A 21,047-nucleotide genomic window follows, 5' to 3' on the forward strand; every position below is an offset into this window, starting at 1 on the left:
AAATGAGTTAAGAAAAAAAGAACTAGTGGGGCCCCTGGGTGGCTCAGTCAGTTGAGCGTCCGACTTCGGCTCAGGTCATGATCTCACAGTCTGTGAGTTCGAGCCCCGCATCGGGCTCTGTGCTGAGGGCTCAGAGCCTGGAACCTGCTTCGGATTTTGTGTCTCCCTCTCTCTCTCTGCCCCTCCCCTGCTCATGCTCTGTCTCTCTCTGTCTCAAAAATAAATAAAAACATTAAGAAAAAAATTAAAAAAAAAAAAGAAAAAAAGAAGTAGTGTTTAATGTTGAAAACACACTCAGTGAAAGAAGCCAGACACAGAAGGCTAAATATTCTATGCTATTTATATGAAATGTCCAGAACAAGCAAATCCATAGAGAAAGTAGATTAATGGCTGTCCGACTACTAATAGGTATGGGATTTCTTTTATGGACTAATTAAGATGTTCTAAAACTGACTAGTGATTGTTGCACAACTTTATGAATATATCAAGAACCACTGAATTTTACTCTTCAAAGTTTATTTTTATTTATTTATTTTGAGAGAGAGAATGTGTGTGTGAGCAGGGGGAGGCACAGAGAGAGAGGAGAGAGGAAATCCCAAGCAGGCTCCGTGCTGTTAGCACAGAGCCCGACTTAGGGCTCAATCTCACAAACAATGAGATCAAGACCTAAGCTGAAATCAAGAGTCAGATTCTTAACCAACTGAGCCACCCAGGGGCCCCTGAATTTTACACTTTAAATGGGTGAATTGTATGGCATGTGAATTATATGTCAATAAAGCTGTTATTTTTTCAAAAAGTGCTATATACATTCACCAAATGTTTATTAAACACTCCAACATGCCATGCACTATGTTAAGCAAAGCCCAAAGCCCATCAAGACACTTCTTCCCATAAGTCAGAGAAAGACAAATACTGTATGATCTCACTTATAGGTGGAATCTAAAATAAATCAAACTCATAGCAACAGAGAGTAGCAGAGACTAGTGGTTGCCAGGGATTGGCAGGTGGGAGAAATGGTAACATGCTGGTCAAAAGGTACAAACTTCCAGTTATAGGATGAGTAAGTTCTGGGGATCTAAAGTAGAGCATGGGGAGTATAGTTAACAAAAATGTATCATATATTTAAAAATTGCCAAGAGAAGCATATCTGAAATGTTCTTACCACCACCACCACGAAAAAAAAAGTAACTATGTGAAGTGACGGTATAGTAACTAAGCTTATTGAGTTCATCATTTCACAATATATACATATAACAAATCATTATACTGTATGCCTTAAACTTACATAATGTTATCTGTCAATTATATCCTAATTTTATTATTTAAAAAAAATTTTTTTTAGTGTTTACTTTTGAGAGAGAGAGAGATAGAGGGTGCGAGCAGGGGAGGGGCAGAGAGAGAGACACACACAGAATCCAAACCAGGCTCCAAGCTCCGAGCTGTCAGCACAGAGCCCAGCGTGGGGCTTGAATTCATGAACTGTGATGTGAGACCATGACCTGAGCTCAAGTCAGATGCTTAACCGACTGAGCCACCAGGCACCTCAATTATATCTCAATTTTAAAGCTGGGGAAAAAGGACACTTCTTCCCTATGGTCATAAAACATTTCTTCTTTGTTACCCATAACTTTTCTAACTTGGTTTGTACATTTAGAGCTTAAAACCATGTAATTTATACACAGTTATAAATTTTTATTCCTAGATAGCCAAATGTTTCAACTCCATTTACTGAATATAAATTCTTTTCCCTACTGAATGACAATGTTATTTTTGTTCTGAACTAAATTTCTAATAAACACGCAAGTCAGCTGCTAAGATCTATACATTCATTCTAAGTTCTACTACATTCAACTAATCTATTTGCCTATTCCTAAAGCAATAGCAAACTATTTTAATTACTATAGCTTAAGATAAACTCTGATGTCTGCATATGCTTATTAGTACATGCTGAAAATAATTTCTGACTCTTCTTGAGCTTTCTTGGATTGTAAAGCTCAGATATAAATCTGCAAGTTCATTAAAAAAAAATTAAGATTTCTGTTAGAATTTTATGAATTCATAAGTAAGTTAGGAGGTAATGCTTTACTTTGATCAGGTTTACTGCTAAAATGTCACCTCTAAGTGAGGGCTTCCTTTGACTACTCTATAAAAGAGTACTCTCCTGGAATTCCTTGCTTCCTATAGTTTTTGGTTTTTTTAGAACATATTCCTATCAGACATACTATATATCTTACTATTTTTTCTGCTTTTCCTTCACCACAACCCCAACTTTCCCAACTGAATGTAAACATCATAGAAGTGGGAACTTAATTTATTCACAGCTCTATCTATAACTCATAGAACATAAAGAATTAGCTCTCAAATGTTTACAGAGTAAAAATAAAACAAGTTTAAAAAAAGTGAATATTCCATGGAAATGCAAGCTGGTGCAGCCACTCTGGAAAACAGGATGGAGGTTCCTCAAAAAACTAAAAATAGAACTACCCTACAACCCAGCAATTGCACTACTAGGCATTTATCCAAGGGATACAGGTGTGCTGTTTCGAAGGGACACATGCACCCCCATGTTTATAGCAGCACTATCAACAATAGCCAAAGTATGGAAAGAGCCCAAATGTCCATCGATGGATGAATGGATAAAGAAGATGTGGTATGTATATACAATGGAGTATTACTCAGCAATCAAAAAGAATGAAATCTTGCCATTTGCAACTTACGTGGATGGAACAGGAGGGTATTATGCTAAGTGAAATTAGTCAGAGAAAGACAAAAATCATATGACTTCACTCATATGAGGACTTTAAAATACAAAACAGATGAACATAAGGAAAGGGAAACAAAAATAATATAAAAACAGGGAGGGGGACAAAACAGAAGAGACTCATAAATACGGAGAACAAACTGAGAGTTACGGGAGGGGGGATGGGCTAAATGGGTAAGGGGCATTAAGGAATCTACTCCTGAAATCATTGTTGCACTATATGCTAATTTGGATGTAAAGTTAAAAAAATAAAAAATAAAACAAGTTAAAAAAAAAAGTGAATATTCCAAAACAAGAATGTAGTATTTCTAAGTTTTGAAATTTTCTTTACATGGTCTTACATTTCTTTTTTACTCATAAACATTTTATACTTTGATAGTCTTTTTTTAAAAAAATTTTATTTATTTATTTTGAAAGAGAGAGAGCAAGAATGAGCACGGGAGGTGGAGAGAGAGAATTCCAAGCAGGCTCTGCACTGTCAGCGCAGAGCCCCCATGCAGGGCTCAAAGCCATGAATTGTGAGATCATGACCTGAGCCAAAATTAAGAGTCAGACAACCGACCGAGCCACCCAGGTGCCCCTATACTTTGATAGTCTGTTGAGTAAAGTTGTTTTTCCTTTAAATTTTGATGGAATGCTATGATTTGTGTATATTGTTCTCTATCCAGCCACAGGTCTGGTTAAGGAAGTTTTCCTTCCGCTTTAACTTATCACACTTGAGAAATGAGTAGAAGCGATCCTACTTCAGGGCTCCTACCATATCAACTTGTTCCCTATTACACTCTAGTCACAAAGTAACTTTTCATCATTCTGAGCACACCATGCCCTTCCAGAACTCTACGTTGTTGATGTTCTTCTGACATAGGGCTGAAATAAGGGACTAGTAGGAGACCTTGCCTTGCTGATTTTTCTTGCAGCCAAAGTCACCAAATTTTCTTTTAAGAGGAGATGATTCTTACCAAGGTATATAACAGTTTTAAAATTGCATGTAGTTGGGTGCCTGAGTGGCTCAGTCAGTTAAGCATCTGACTCTTGATTTCAGTTCAGGTCATGATTTGACAGTTCATAAGTTTGAGCCCTGCATCGGTGACAGTGCAGAGCCTGTTTAGGATTCTCTCTCTCTCCCTCTCTTTCTGTCCCTCCCCTGCTCTCTCTCAAAATAAATAAATAAATAAACTTGAAAAAAAACCGCATGTAGCAACCTATGAGACCATGACCGTCATTTAAAAAGCTAAGCTGAAGAAAGGACATATCACAGAGTAAGGTAAATACTGGTTTTTGAAAATTTTTGTTATATATACATGTGTGATGATGAAATAAAATATTTATTATGAGTCAGTAAAAAAACCCTGGAAATCCACTGATACATGAGATGTATTAAGGAAGACAAACTTGGCAAGGAGTGTGTGGGAGGGCAAGACTGAATAGGAAGATGAGGGAAAGGAAGGAAGTAATAGCAAAAAAGTTCTAAGAAGTAAGTGTTACTCAACTATGACTTAGTAAAGACCTCAACTGGGCCTTTAAGTAAACAAGAAAGAGTTCTGAGCAAAAATCAGACTTCCTCTATCTCCCGTAAGATAAAATCGAACTCCTTGAAATGAAGAAATCATATATGCTTTTACCTCCTTCATTCTAGGTAAGTTTTCTGAAAGGTTCTTAAACATTAAAAGTCAGAGTGTTTTGCTTTAAAGTCCTATTACAAATAATTCTTACCTTGCTCTCTCTTTCTAATTCACTTCGCAGCCACTCAAAGTCACTGTATCTTCTTCTAACAGTAGATTCCTTCAGCTTGAAAATAGGCAGATTTGTCTGAAATTAAAAAAAAAAAAATAATTCCTAAGTTGAAGCATGGGACAGGGACTTCAAAATAAGGAGGCTGGGGGATCTGTTTGTCAAATTGGTAATATGGCAAGCCTGGTTATCTTAAGGTAAGAAAATCATGAAGTTATCAAGATGACATTTTTACCTCTAACAAAATAAAACTTCACTAAATGTTAAAAACGTGTATCATTTACACTACAGTACAATTTATTTATTTTTAATTTTTAGAGAGAGGGAAAGAGAATCTCAAGCAGGTTCCAAGCACTCAGCACGGAGCCCGATATGGGGCTTGATCCCACGACCCTGGAATCATGACTTGAGCTGAAATCAAGAGTGGGACACTCAAACCAACTAAGCCACCCTGGCACCCCTAGAGTACAACCTTTAAAATGCATGTCTGTACATATGCTTTAGGATATCATTCTGCCTGAGGTCAGCTACATAAATATAGTCCATTTTTTTTTTCTATTTCAGTGAGCTGTACAAATGTCAACTGAACAGGAGTGAGAATAAAGCTAGCTCTGACTGCTGTGAGATGGTTTAGATAGTACCTTACTATACAATGCTCACAGGGGAAAGAGACCTTAACTACTTTGAAATGGAATAAAAAATATTTTGTTATTATGACTAGATTAGATGCTTCACAATAAAAGAAATAAAGGATTATTCTTTATTATATATATAATTATATATATGAATTTACATATACATACATACATATACATATATATATATATATAAATTTACATCCCAGTTAGCATATAGTGCAATAATGATTTCAGGAGTAGAATCCAGTGATTCATCCCCTACATGTAACACCCAGTTATCAGCCCAACAAGTATCCTCCTTAATACTCCTTGCCCATTTAGCCCATCCCTCCACCCATAATCCCTCCAGCAACCTTCTGTTTATTCTCTATATTTGAGTCTCTTACGTTTTATCCCCCTCCCTGTTTTTATATTATTTTTGCTTCCCTTCCCTTATGTTCATCTGTTTTGTGTCTTAAATTCTACATGAGTGAAGTCATATATTTGTCTTTCTCTAATTTCACTTAACATAATACACTCTAGTTCCATCCATGTTATTGCAAATGGAAAGACTAATTTTTTTTTTTAATGTTTATTTTCGATAAAGAAAGAGACAGAGAGAATCTGAAGCAGGCTCCAGGTTCCAAGTTGTCAGTGCAGAGCCCAATGTGGGGCCCAAACCCATGGACCGTGAGATCCTGACGTGAACTGAAGTCGGATGCTTAGCCAACTGAGCTACTAGGTGCCTCAAGACGTCATTCTTTTTGATGGCCAAGTAATACTCCATTGTGTTTATATATACCACATCTTCTTTATCTATTCATCTGTTGATGGATATTTGGGCTCTTTCCATACATTGGCCGTTATCGATAGCACTGATATAAACATTGGGGTGCATGTGCCCCTTGAAAACAACATACCTGTATCCTTTGGATAAATACCTAGTATTGCAATTGCTGGGTCATAGGGTAGTTCTAATTTTTTGAGGAACCTCCATACTGTTTTCCAGAGTGACTGCACCAGTTTGCATTCCCACCAACAGTGCAAAAATGTTCCTCTTTTTCCACATCTTTGCCAATATCTGTTGTTGCCTGAGTTGTTAATGTTAACCATTCTGTCAGGTGTGAAGTGGTCTCTCATTGTGGTTTTCATTTGTATTTCCCTGATGACGAATGATGTTGACCATTTTTTTCATGTGTCTGTAAGCCATCTGGATGTCTTCTTTGGGAAAGTGTCTATTCATGTCTTCTGCCCATTTTTCACTGGATTGGATTTTGGGTTTGAGTTTGATAAGTTTTTTTTACAGATTTTGGATACTAACCCTTAATGTGATATGTCACTTGCAAATATTTTCTCCCATTCTGTAGGTTGCCTTTTAGTTTTGCTGATTGTTTCCTTTGCCATGCAGAAGTTTGTATCTTGACGAGGTCCCAACAGTTCATTTTTGCTTTGTTTTTTTCCCTTGCCTCTGGAGACATGTTGAGTAAGAAGTTGCTGTGGCTGAGGTCAGAGGTATTTGCCTGCTTTCTCCTCCAGGATTTTGATGACTTCCTGTCTTACGTTTAAGTCTTTCATCCATTTTGAATTTATTTTTGTGTATGCTGTAAGAAAGTGGTCCAGATTCATTCTTCTGCATGTCGCTGTTCACTTTCCCCAACACCATTTGCTAAAGAGACTCTTTATTCCATTGGATATTCTTTCCTGCTTTGTCAAAAATTCATTGGCCATACGTTTGCAGGTCCATTTCTGGGCTCTCTATTCTGTCCCACTGATCTAAGGGTCTGTTTTTGTGCAAGTACCATAATGTCTTGAGGATCGCAGTTTTGTAATACAGCTTCAAGTCCAGAATTATGAAGCCTCCAGCTTTGGTTTTCTTTCTCGGTATTGCTTTATTTGAGGTCTTTTCTGGTTCCATACAAATTTTAGGATTGTTTGTTCTAGCTCTGTGAAGAATGCTGGTGTTATTTTGATAGGGATCGTTCTGAATATGTAGATTGCTTTGGGTAGCACTGACACTTGAACAGTATTTGTTCCTCCAGTCCATGAACATGGAATATTTTTCCATTTTTTTATGTCTTCAATTTTTTCATAAGCTTTCTGTAGTTTCCAGTGTATAGATTTTTCACCTCTTTGATTAGGTTTATTCCTAGGTATTTTATGATTTTTGGTGCAACTGTAAATGGGATCGATTCCTTGATTTCTCTTTCTGCTGCTTCATTATTGGCATATAGAAATGCAACTGATTTCTGTGCACTGATTTTATATCCTGTGACTTGGCTAAATTCATGGATCAGTTCTAGCAGTTTTTGGTGAAATTTTTTGGGTTTTCCATATAGAGTATCATGTCATCAACAAAGAGTGAAAGTTTGACACCCTCCTTGCCGATATGGAGGACTTTTATTTGTGTTATCTGATTGCTGAGGCTGGACTTCCAGTACTATGTTGAATAACAGTGGTGAAGAGTGGACATCTCTGCCCCGTTCCTGATCTTAGGGGGAAAGCTGTCAGTTTTTCCCCATTGAGGATGACATTAACAGTGGGTCTTTTGTATATGGCTTTTATGGTCTTGAGGTATGATCCTTCTATCCCTACTTTCTTTAGGGCTTTTATCAAGAAAGGATTCTGTATTTTGTCAAATGCTTTCTCTACATCTATTGAGAGGATCATATGGTTCTTGTCCTTTGTTTTGTTAATTTTTTTAATGTTTTTTTTTATTTTTGAGAGACAGAGACAGAGCGCAAGCAGGGGAGGGGCAGAGAGAAAGAGACAGAGAGGCAGATACAGAATCCAAACCAGGCTCCAGGTTCTGAGCTGTCAGCACAGAGCCCAATGCAGGGCTCAAAATCGTGAGCAGTGAGATCATGCATGACCTGAGCTGAAGTCGGACACTTAACTGACTGAGCAACCAGACACCCCACTGTCTTTTCTTTTATTAATGTGATGTATCACATTGATTGATTTGTCGATATTGAACCAGCCCTGCATCCCAGGCATAAATCCCACTTGATCATGGTAAATAATTCTTTTAATGTATTGTTGGATCTGGTTGGCTAGTATCTTGTGAATTTTTGCATTCATGTTCATCAGGGAAGTTGGTCTATAGTTCTCCTTTTCAGTGGGGTCTTTGGTTTTGGAATCAAGTTAATGCTGGCCCCATAGAATGAGACTGGAAGTTTTCCTTCCATTTCTATTTTTTGGAACAGCTTCAATAGAATAGGTGTCAAGTCTTCTTTAAATGTTTGGTAGAATTCCCCTGGAAAGCTATCTGGCCCTGGACTCTTGTGTTTTGGGAGATTTTTGATTACTAATTCGATTTCTTTACTGGTTATGGGTCTGTTCAAGTTTTCTATTTCTTCCTGTTTCAGTGTGGGTAGTTTACATGTTTCTAGGAATTTGTCCATTTCTTCCAGATTGCCCAATTTATTGTCTTATAACTGCTCATAATATTCCCTTATTATTGTTTGTATTTCTGCAGTGTTAGTTGTGATCTCTAATAAAAGATTATTCTTAATGATCTTCAAAAAGAATGCCAGAAACTAGTAGGGAAAGAGTGCAATGTCTGCAGTCTTACTACTAGTGTGAAATTATGAGTTACATACATTAGATCAGGTTCATAGATCCACAGCTTTACAGGCTGACAGCAAGTTTAAGAATTGAAAATATAATACCCAGTACTTTGCGGTTATATTGGAATGGAGACTGTTCTTTACAAGATAGCAAGGACCACTTATGACAACCTCTAAACTTAAAGTAACAAGAAAGATTTCTATTATCTTATACTGATCCTATAAAGAGAGAAAATATACTACCAAACCCAATTTAGAATGGCTTATGATTAAGGACTATTAGCAGAAGCAGTATGTCACCATGACTTTATTATCAAGAATAGAACTTAAAATGCATATAATATCACAACGTTTATAAGGGACAAAAATGATCTAAAACAATTAATGCCATACCATACTGAATATGCTATTTAAGACTATACACTCTTAGGGGGCACCTGGTTGACTCAGTTGGTTAAGCATCTGACTTTGGTTCAGCTCATGAGCTCACAGTTTGTGGGTTCAAGCCCCGCTCCAGGATCCCTGCTGGCAGTGTGGAGCCTGTTTGGGATTCTCTCTCTCTGCCCCTCCCCCACTTGTGCTTTCTGTGCTTTCTCTGTCTCAAAATAAATAAAAAAAAAAAACAACCGTATATACTCTTAGATTACATTTTGTCTTTAATTCAGTCTCTGCACTTCTAGAACAGCAAAATGTTTTACAGTTAAAAAGAATAAAGTGTCACCAGAAGAAATACATTGTATATAGGGACATCATCCATTATGTAAAACTCACTCTTAAAAAAGAAAATTTCAATCATCTGTTAAGCTTAATGCCACTGATAAGTTATTGTCATTCAGCAAAAGAAAAGCTTTTTATTCAGGACCTTAAACCCATTTTGTAGTATTCTCAATTTTTTCCAAAGTGTATTAGCTTCTCTATGTTGTATACCTTATAGCTTGGAATCCTCTACAGATGCTATTGGGCAGAACACTGGATAGGTTTCAAGCATGAAACCAAATCTCACAGGAGGTTTAAAAGCACTTGAATTTTCTTTCCCAGGTAACCACAACATTTGTTCATTGTATTAATGACTAAGAGCAAAATTGCACCTAACAAGACTCTTATTATACTAAAAGTCAAGCTTATATTTAGAGATGCTGGCTTGCTATACAGAAAGGTATTCTCATTCCCCACAGGGAATAAAATTAGGTCCCCTGGGGAGCAGGATGATAATTCCCAGAAAGAAAGCACTGGATTATTTCTCTCTAATTTCACCCATTGGCTTTTTAACCAAGCTCACCCTTCCGCATTAAAATATTAAGTCTTTGTAAGTGTCTAAAGATAGAAAGGCTTTTATAGAATTGAGTGTTTTCTGCAGGTGAGATTTTACATTTTGAATTCCCTCCTCTCAAATTACTTTACAAAAGGGATTAGCTGCTCTCTTTATTCAATATGTTAAGATCAAGCTTGTGAAAGAGTTCCCTAAGAATTTTCATACTTCTGGGTACGGAAGTCCATAAAGTTAATCTCTGAAACAACATATCAAGCTTACAGGTACAATGTTGAGGGAAGAGTGCCAATTCAGCTCATTTTACCTTCCATTTTCCCTTTTGAACTTTTGACACAATCATGACTATATCTGATTCACTTTAATAGAAGAGGAGTGGGAGAATGGAGAAAAAGTCCATTCCTTTCTATGATTAGCTAATAGCTTGATAGATTATATATTTTAAAATTCTTTTATTTAGTTTCCTCAGCTGGGTAGGATTTCTCTTTATATGAGAACTGCTTTATAGAGTTTTGATCAAGTCACATTATGCAATTTGGTTTTTTTTAAGGGAATTTTAATTTTAAATTTAATTTTTTATTTTCAGAGAGAGCGCACACAGTGGGCAGGGAAGAGGGGCTGAGGGAGAAAGAGAATTTTAAGCAATCTCCACGCTAGGTGTGGAGCCCAACGTGGGGCTCGATCCCATGACTCTGGGATCATGAGCCAAACTGAAATCAAGAGCTGGACACCCAACTGAGCCACCCAGGCTCCCTGCATCATGTAATTCTTAATATTTACACATTACATTTGGAGTGGCAAGTTTGCTTGTTAACTTCCTCTTGATCAACACTGTTTTTCAACTCAATTTGATCAAAATAAAAATGAAAAAGTGAGGTGTTTTCTTTAAGCCAGTGTTAATTACAAACACTTCATTGGTCACTTTCAACTTATTTAACACTCATAAAATGTTCCAGTTTGGTGTTTTAAACAGGGAAGGGTTAGGATGATTATTTTTTTCCCTACAGGTTTAGGAAGATTCAAGCTATAATTACAGTTTGGGAACATCTATAATAGGACTAGTGCTAGGTAAGGTGGGGAATATAAAGATGACTGAGATGGAGCCCCAGCCCTTATGAAGCTTATACTATAATAGGGAGGTTAAAAAGTTTAAATCTACGTGGTTAAAAATAACATACACCATAAACAAAAACAAAGCGGAAAGACCAAGAACAAACTGTAAGAAATATTTGCAACATAAAACAAAAGGATAGCTTTATTAAAATGTAAAGAACTTAGAGACAGTGAAGGATAAAGATGAATAAAACGGGCAGAACACAGAAAGACTCATGGCAATAATGTTCAACTTCACTCACACAAGAAATGCTAGTTAAAACAGTAAGATCCCATTTTCACTCATCAGACAGCCAGGTATTACATTTTAATACCTAGTGGAGGTATGGGGAGAGACAGAGACACTTGAAAAATCTGCTGATGGTAGTAAAAACTGTACAATCTTTAAGAAAGGCATTTTGGTGACATCTATCACTCTTTTAAATGCATATATGTTTTAAGCCAACAATCCCACTAGGAATTAATCCTACAAATATTTCCACATATACAAAAAGATATTGGCATATAGAAATTTACTTAAGCATGTTCATGTAACAGTAAAACAAACAAAACCTAGTAAAACTGTTACAAACATAAAATGAAATATTATACAGCTTTTACAAACTACAATTTAGCCAGACTGATTGGAAAGCCTGCCTGAGACATATTAAGTATAAGTTTCAGAACAGGGGAGACTGGCTGGCTCGGTCAGTAGAGTATACGACTCTTTTTTTTTTTTTGAGCATGCGACTCTGGATCTCAGTGTCGGGAGTTCAACCCCCATGCTGGGGGCAGAGATTACATAAAAAAATAAAATCTTACAAAAGAACTTTCAGAACAGTATATACAGTATGATACCATTTTTATCATAATGGTATTTTTATATATAATATAATATGTATTATACATATTAAATATGTAAAGTATATATATACTATATAATAATAATATAATAATATTCCTATAATAATAAAGGAATTGACAATTGATTTGGCCAGTTTTCTTTTAACACACGGAGTAAGCCATACTATAGGAAGACCGTGGAGAATGGTGAAAACAGTGTGAACTACATGCAGAGTAGTCTAAAGTGCACAGATCATGGGAAAACTGAAAAGGTTAAACTGTACCCTGAGTATCTGGAGGAAGTATGTATCTGTTAGAACCAGGAGTTAATAAACATCTCCCAACAGGAAAATAACTTTGACACAGAAAAATAGGACAGAGAAGTTACCACAAAAGTTGAAGCCACAGAACTGGACAGATTAGCTACATGTTGTGCATGAGGCAGCATGAAGAAAAGCTGGTTCTCTCATCACAAGAAAATTTTTAACTATGTATGGTGAGAGATGATAAGTAGGCTTCCTATGATCACTTCACAGTGTACATAAATATGGAATCATTATGCTGTACACCTGAAACTAATATAATACAACAACTGTACCTTAAAAATAAAAAATAGTTGGTTCTAGTTATTTCTAGGGTTTATCTGCTTGTAGAATATGGACAAAAGCCAAACTATGGAGGCAAATTATAGCAAAAGTTCCTTATAAGTTTTACTTTGGATTTCATTTAAAATGCTTTAGACTTACCCCGAGAGAAATAAAATGAATTCTGAAATTAAATGTAAATTAGACTTAAATATGGTTAACTTACTTAAGATGACTAAAACTTCTGAATCTTTTAAAAGGCAATATTTAGTATTCTGTAACCCTGACATTCATATTTTCTCCCTAATTTTAGAAGGTGATCTAAACTCACACTGAGCATAAACTAGAAGCCACTATTTACTGCCGTTACTTTACCTAATAAGTAAAAGTGTCAAACTCAGCCATTTGTATAAAATAACAGTATTTTATTAGTAGGAACAGTGACCAGAGACAGGCAAGATTGAGACAAGTAAAACTTAAGTCCACTATCAGGCAAGAACAATAAACTAAGTCATAGTCTTCATCTATTTGGGACGTATGTATCATTAGTAAGAACTGAAGGCAAGTTTGAATAGGCCTGGTCTTCTCAATTACATTCATGGAATTATGAAAGCTGAACAAATCAGGTGTCACTATACATCTGAAGGAAAGACACAGACTTCTACGAACATTTCCATCAACTATTCCCATAGGATCTATATAAGAAACACAATGTCAACAATCACTTAAAGCTATGTCAGGGCTATGGCCCAAACTAACATTTAAAAGGCAAAGAATTACATTTATTTGCCTCTCGAAAATAAGTAGGTTGGTGCCTGGACTTCACAAAGTCTATAAAAACTATTTTATTCACCATTCCAAAATATGCCTTTTTAATCATTATAACCCAAATACTAGTAAATTTGTCACCAGTACTTAATAACATTTCTTTGGAAAACTATAAAATAAATTACCTATATTATCAAGGGAGGCAAAAGCTGAGACTACAAGAAATGTTCACATCTGGCACTGAAAGGAACTTTAAAATACACATCTAAAAATGGGACACAATGTTAAAAAGAGAAAAAAAATCCAAAATTTCTACTCTATATCCTACCACTACTACCAAAATCAAAGACATCAGTGATTCTTCAACCCAGTTATGCTTCAGAACTACGTAGGCAGCTTAAAACAATTTCTTTAAAAAAAAAAATTTTTTTTTAAACGTTTATTCATTTTTGAGAGAAAGAGAGACACAGACCATGAGCAGGAGAGGAGCAGACAGAGGGGGAGATGCAGAATCTGAAGCAGGCTCCAGGCACTAAGCTGTCAGCACAGAGCCTGACACGGGGCTCAAACTCATGAACCGTGAGATCATGACCTGAGCTGAAGTCAGATGCTTAACCGACTGAGCCACCCAGGTGCCCAGCTTAAAACAATTTCTTAAATGGAATTATAACACAAGTAGAGAAAAGTGAACAAATAACATTGAGGTATACGTATAGCTCAATACATTCTCAAATGGTAGTAATCTGGGTAGTCTCTAAAAACCAAACCAAACCAAACAACCAGTCTTGAGGACTACATCAGAGCCATTATATCAGTTTCTAGGGGAAAGAGGCCTTCCCCCTCTTCAGTTTCTAGCGGAAAGAGGCCTTTAAAAAAGTTCCCCAGATGATTAATACACAAGCTTAGAAACTATTACTATAACACGTCTGACTGGTTCAAAAGATCATACAACAAGCAGCTACACAGTGCTGAGATGGAATTTACAGCTGTAAATGTCCACATTAAAAAAGACAAGGGGGGCCTGGGTGGCTCAGTTGATTGGGTGACCAACTTTGGCTCAGGGCATGATCTCGCAGTTTGAGTTCGAGCCCCGCATCGGCTCTGTGCTGACAGCCTGGAGCCTACTTCAGATTCTGTGTCTCCCTCTCTCTGACCCTCCCCCCTTCATGCTCTGTCTCTCTCTGTCTCAAAAATAAACCTTAAAAAATAAAATAAAATAAAAAATAAAAAAGATGAAATATCTCAAATGAATAAACTTCCACCTTAGGTAACCAGAAGAACAAACTAAATAAAAAACAAGGAAGGAAATAATAAAGATCAGAGTGGAAACAAATGAAATACAGAACAGAAAAAGGGAAAATATAAAAGAAAAGCATTCAATGCTTCAAATAAATGACATTTTAGTGAAATTTAAGATTATTTTTAATACCTTGTTTTATAAAACTTTTGACAGGCAGTCATACTATTCCTTCTATAGTCAAAGAAAATTAAAGTCAGTAACCCTACTCTTTGTCATTCTTACCTTCAAATCTCAGAGATTAATTCATTCAATATGAAAGCATACACTTTATAATATTCTACATTACAACAGTGGTTAAGAGCTCAGGCTCTGTCTAGGTTCAAATTCCAGCACTATCATTTAGCTGTATGACTTGGGCAAGTTAACCTGTTTTTCAATTTGCTCACCTATATAAACTGGGGGTAATAATGTGAAAGTATATCAAAATAGATGGTTTAGAAGTTAAACTAGCCCAGATAATTTTTTGTTTACTACTTGGGAAACCATACAAAGGATAAATATTTTAGGGGGAAAAAAAAAAAGAATCAAGTTCTGTCTTGTTATCTCTTTAGTCTTTCAACTTAGAACAGCCTTCCTGACTTTTTTGTCACTCAAGACATTGACAGTTTTACACAGTGCAGGCCAGATATTTGAGATACTTTATACATTTGAGTTTGTCTGTTTCCTCATGACCAGTTTCATGTCCTGCATTTCTGGCAGCAATGTTCCTAACGGCAGGAATGTCGAAGCTTTCTCAGTGCATCATCACATCAGAAGGGACATGATGTCAGTTTGTCCTATTATTGGCTCACTTGATTAAGGTTAAGTCAGCCAGAATTCTCCAATGTAAAATTACCTTTTTTCCTTTTTATACTAAGTTTTTTCTTATTTTTGCACTTGGCCCTCATAATAAAATTTAGTGCCATTTGGAATTTATCCACCTAAACTTAAACTTACAGAACCGTCAGAGCACAAAATGCTTTCTGCTTCTTGGAGAAATTTACACTTTCAGGTAAAGTTATCTGCCTGACTTTAACGATGAGGAGGCTGGCTTACTGCATGAAAGTCCTACTCTCTGCCAAATATAGTGTCAACATACAGATCGGTTAAGTATGTTATGTTCACAATTTGATTTAGTAAATAGATTAAGAAGAGGATTTATAGTCTAAACGAAGCCATGGATATCTGTACTTGTTTTAGGAGAAATTCAGGGCAATTCTCAAGCTTCTGTATATCTTGCCTTTTCATTTGCAAGAGAATATATTTTGCAGAGCACGTGAAAAGGTGATGGGCTAATTATATCAGATACCTGGGATATTTAGAAAACTTGAAAAGAATGAGAGTAAAGGCTTAAAGAAAACTATTCAGTATTATTTAGTTGGTTTTTATCTGTTCTAATAATATACTAGAAACAAAACTCCAAAAGGATGAAACGTCATGAGATGTCTGTATGCCTGGACTCTAAAACTGCTATTTAGTGGTGAGCATAGGACAACCTGTAGACATTTTAAATCACTGGGCTGTACACCCAAAACTAATATAACACTGTGTCAACTATACACAAATATAAAGTTAAAAACCCTGCCATTTGTATAAAAGAGAAACCAGCCATTTCCCAGAAGATATTACTAATCACACAGAGTAGAATCATCAGGAATCCAAACAGACATTATATACTGAAGAACAGATTTTTGAAACCACAGTATAGAGCTCTAAAATAAGTGCTCCCTTCACATGTAAGCAGAGGGAACAGTCATATTGGTCTCCAAAAAGCTGGGTCTTACACATTTACATAGGCTGACCTATTAAAGTCAGCAGCTCATAGATATCCTATATGTAACCTGATTATCACTGGTAGCCAAACAGAAAACCGAGCCTCAAAATGTGATCACCTGAATATAGCTTAACAATAGATATTAGAAAAATGTTTACTAGGTGTTTCTAGTATTTCTTCAGATAGTGTCACGTGTACATTTGAAAAAAAGAGACTGGCAACAACATCAAAAGTATACTCAATAGACCATACTCTATTTAACCAATCCTAAGAGATGTAAATGGATGCCTCACTCAAGTTCTCATTGAACGGCTGCATTTCTCCAAATATCTACATCTCGAGATAAAGGATAAGCTGAGAAGTGCTTAAGCTATTACCTCGCCCTTCAGTACTTTTGATACTTGTTTTACCCAATCTGGAACAGCATGAATAACTGGAGATATGGTTTATAACCTAGATGAACTCTAAATATGGCTGGGGAGAAGTCATTTAAGTGAAGAATAAGCTTTTAGTCCAGAGAACCTTTGAAATGTAGATTGTCACTAAGCCAAGGTATTTAGTTTAGTTTCTTTCTTTAAAAAAAAAAAAAATAAGGACATGGCCTTCTAGTGATACAATTTCCCATTATTTTAAAAGCAGTATCCTTTTTTAAAAAAACTGAAGTATAGTTGACATACAATATGATATTAGTTTCAGGTGCACAACACGAAAGAAGTATCCTTTACGGCATAATTTCCAAAACAGTAGAAAAGAAATTATCTAGACTGTTTTAATGCATAAATCAAGTAATTCCATATACTTTTCCTACTTTGTCCATAGTCTTCATTTGTGAATCGGCAACAAGACTCATTTTATGAGCTCATGCAAGGTTTCCAATGAGCAACCTTTAAGGAAACCGAGCAGTAATAATTCTACTGTAAAGAAAAATTTGTTTGTAATAGTTTATGAACATTTACATAAGCTTATATAGGCTTCTCCTGAAAGAAAACTGCCTATTAATAGCTTACGAGCTTTTTTGAACAATTTTAAAAGTGCAAAATTATCTTCTGTATCTTCCCAACATGCTTCATGGTTAGAACTGTCTCAGGAGTTTTAAACACCCACCCACTCCCACACAACCCACACACACACATCCCCAGTGCTACCACCTACAGAATTTCATTCAAATTAGTTTGAGGTGGAACCTAAACATCAGTATTTTTAGGTAATTCTAAGGTGCAGCCAGGGTCGAGAATCACTGCTCTAGAACCACTGTCCTATACCTACTAACTGTGAAACAGGGTAGGGGAGCTAAGGAATCTGTAAGACCACCAAGTGAGTTTAGCCAGGACAATTATGGACAACAATATTTTACCTCCTCAAGGACAGTGATTTGGAACTAATCCTTAGGAGGGTAAGTGGAAATGGGATGCAAAGTCACTGTTAAGAAAACTTTAATGTGGAAACCAATGAAAGAATATTAGTTAAGAAACTATTCATTAAGTGTATTCTAAACTTCTATTTATGTACTATCAGGCACATATGGACTACAGGGATCTAAAAAAGATCTCAAGAGGGGCGCCTGGGTGGCTCAGTCGGTTAAGTGTCCAACTTCGGCTCAGGTCATGATCTCACAGTCCGTGAGTTTGAGCCCCACGTCAGGCTCTGTGCTGACAGCTCAGAGCCTGGAGCCTGCTTCGGATTCTGTGTCTCCCTCTCTCTGACCCTCCCCCGTTCATGCTCTGTCTCTCCCTGTCTCAAAAATAAATAAACATTAATAAAAAAAAACAATTAAAAAAAAACCTTAAAAAAAAAAGATCTCAAGAGATACAGCATGAAATCAGAGGGTGGGGAGGGTTTAAAGAGGTAGAGTAGAAATAAAATAAAGAGGTGCCTGCCTGGCTCAGTCAGTGCAGCATACAACTCTTGATCTTGGGGTTGTGAGTTTGAGTCCCAAATTGTGTGTAGAGATTAAAAATAAAAAATTGTGGGGTGCCTGGGTGGCTCAATTGGTTAAGCATCTGACTTCAGCTCAGGTCACAATCTCATAGTTGGTGGGTTTGAGCCCCACATTGGGCCATGCACTGACAGTGCAGAGCCTGCTTGGGATTCTCTCTCCCTCTCTTTCTCTGCCCCTCCCCCACTTGCACTTTCTTTCTCAAAATAAATAAACTTAAAAAATAAAATAAGGGCCTGGGTGGCTCAGTCAGTTAAATGTCCCACTCTTGGTTTTGGCTCAGGACATGATCTCATGGTTTCATGGGTTTGAGCTCCGTATCAGGCTCATGATGACAGTGCAGAGCCTGCTTGGAATTCACTCTCCCCTCTCTCTCAAAATAAACAAACAAACACTAAAAAAATAATGAAATAAAATAAATAAAATTTTTTTAATCTTAAAAAAAAAAACCCACCACATACATATGAAGAACACATTAAGTTTGCATAGCAGGCTCATAAAAAGTATCCTTAAAATTAGGGGCACCTTAGTGGTTCAGTCAATTAAGCTCAGGTTGATTTTGGCTCAGGTCACAATCTCATAGTTCCTGAGATTGAGCCCTGTATGCAGGCTTCTCTCCTTCTCGCTCTGCCCCTCCCCTGCATGCACATGCTCCTTCTTTCTCTCTCTCAAAATAAACAAACAAAAAGTGTCCAATACAATTAAAAAATTAGAACAGTAATACACATTCCTTTGTAGAGATTTCACTTTGATATATATCCTTTCAGACTTTTATGTGTACAACTTCTATTTTTATTAACTATGTTATGAGCTTCTCAATTGGTATCACTAACATGATTATATACACATTACTTATACGAGAGGTGGTATAATACAATAATTAAGTATGCAGCTCTGGAACCAGACAATCTGGTTTTAATCCCAACTCCTGCATTAACCACCTATCTCACCCTTCGCAAAATGCTATGGATGACAGCTAGATGAAGCTAGATCCAGGGAGTTTGTATACTTTCCTTAGGACAAAGTCCTAAAGGTGAAATTACTGAGCCAAAGGCTGTAAATATTAAGGCTTCAAAATATCCTCCAGAAAGGTTATACTATAGATTGAGGAGGTACATAACTGTAGTAGGCTATTACTTTCGTTGCCTGCAAAAAATCATGCCTCCCAGTAGCTTTCTGTATCATCTCCTATATTGACTTGGCCATGTGAATGCCTTTGATGAATGGTATATTAGCAAGTATTTGTGAATGGGGCTTGTCCTCTTGGAACATCTGTTCATAAAGACATTCTCTCTTGGAAGCCAGACACCACTATTCTGTTAGAAGTCTAGTTATCCAGGGGTGCCTGGGTAGCTCAGTCGGTTAAGTGTCCAACTTTGGATCAGGTCATGATCTCGTGGTTCATGGGTTTGAGTTCTGCATCAGGCTCTGTGCTGACAGCTCAGAGCTGGAGCCTGCTTTGGATTCTGTGTCTCCCTCTCTCTCTGCCCCTCCCCCACTCATACTCTGTTTCTCTCTCAAAAATAAAGAAACATAAAAAAAAAAAGTCTAGTCATCCACATGGAGGAAACTCAGGACCTGATCAATAGCCCCAGCTGAACTCCCAGTCGGTAGCCAGCACCAACTTGCCAGCTAGCCATATGACTGAATCATCTTGGAAATAAATCCTCCAGCCCCAAGTCAAGCTGCTCCAGCAGATATCAAGGAAAACAGAGATAAGATGTTCCTTCTAAGACCTAACCAAACTGCAGAAATGTGATAAAGTGAATGTTAGTTGTTTTAAGCCACCAACTTTTGGGGTTGTCTGTTACACAGTAACAGATAACTGAATCAGTAATCTGACTTTGGCAGAATTATGCTAAATAAGAAGCATATTGAGAGGGCAGTATTTCACTTATAAAAATACGGTTCCTAATTAACTCCTTGCTGCTAACTTTTTTGCTTCCTTGTTAGCTCTTAACTATGTTCTGAGCAGCTGAGGTTCCCAGAAAAGCTAAAATAGTTAATTGATTATGGAATATTCGGTTAAGGAAGTGTTCCTCTGTAACTTAAGAAGTTGATGGAACTGAAGATTTCCTACTCTAAACAAAAGCAAGGTCCCAAAACAAAAGTTGTAATTTAAGACTAAATTGCTTTCTCTGCACTAACCTGATAAACTTCTAAGAATAGATAGTATGAAATAATTTGCCACCTACATTATAAAAGAAAGAAGCTGAGGTGTTTCTTCAAAGAATGAAATATTACCTGTAACGTGAAAACATGAAAAAGCATATTTAATGAGTCTTAATTCTCTAAGACATGAGTGATACCTATATTAATAGACTCCTTTCTCTTCTTGGAAGAGTGATTAGCTATAATAAGAGCAACTAGACAATGATATTAAATACTATATACATGGCATGCTTTAAATGTAGAGACTGACAGCAGTGTCATTACAATACTTTATTCCTTTCATAAACCCCCACAAAGAGTGATTATTGTTCTAATAACCCGAAGGTACTCAAATCACTAACACAAAACCCTTTTATTAGAAACAGTACATAACTCTCTCAAGAACCCTCATAATAAACTACTGGAAAGAGCACAGGTCACAAGAGGAGTTGTAACTTGTCATCAAAGATTTCAATACATTATTAAGTCCATATAATTCAAAAAATTTTCTTGCCAGCATACTCTCTTTAACTGTTAGGTATACTCAGTGTTGGCAGTGGGGTGGGGGGCTGGAGAGCAGGGTATTCTGGTTCTGTCCCTCATAATTTAGGTTCATTTCTGAGTACCTGGTCTAGCCTCTTTTAAAAAAAAATTTTTTTTTAATGCTTATTTATTTTT

General features: G+C 36.5%; 1 protein-coding gene across 1 annotated transcript in view; it reads right to left on the bottom strand.

Moving 5' to 3' along the window:
• The window catches only part of SNX3 (sorting nexin 3), a 50,299-nt gene that overhangs the window by 7,039 nt on the left and 22,213 nt on the right, over positions 1-21,047 (bottom strand). Inside the window, exon 2 of the mRNA XM_047860595.1 lies at positions 4,475-4,570. Coding sequence (XP_047716551.1) covers positions 4,475-4,570 — 96 coding nt within the window. The remainder of the gene's footprint in view (positions 1-4,474; positions 4,571-21,047) is intronic.

Source organism: Prionailurus viverrinus, chromosome B2 (assembly GCF_022837055.1).
Source record: "Prionailurus viverrinus isolate Anna chromosome B2, UM_Priviv_1.0, whole genome shotgun sequence".
Classification (NCBI taxonomy): domain Eukaryota; kingdom Metazoa; phylum Chordata; class Mammalia; order Carnivora; family Felidae; genus Prionailurus; species Prionailurus viverrinus.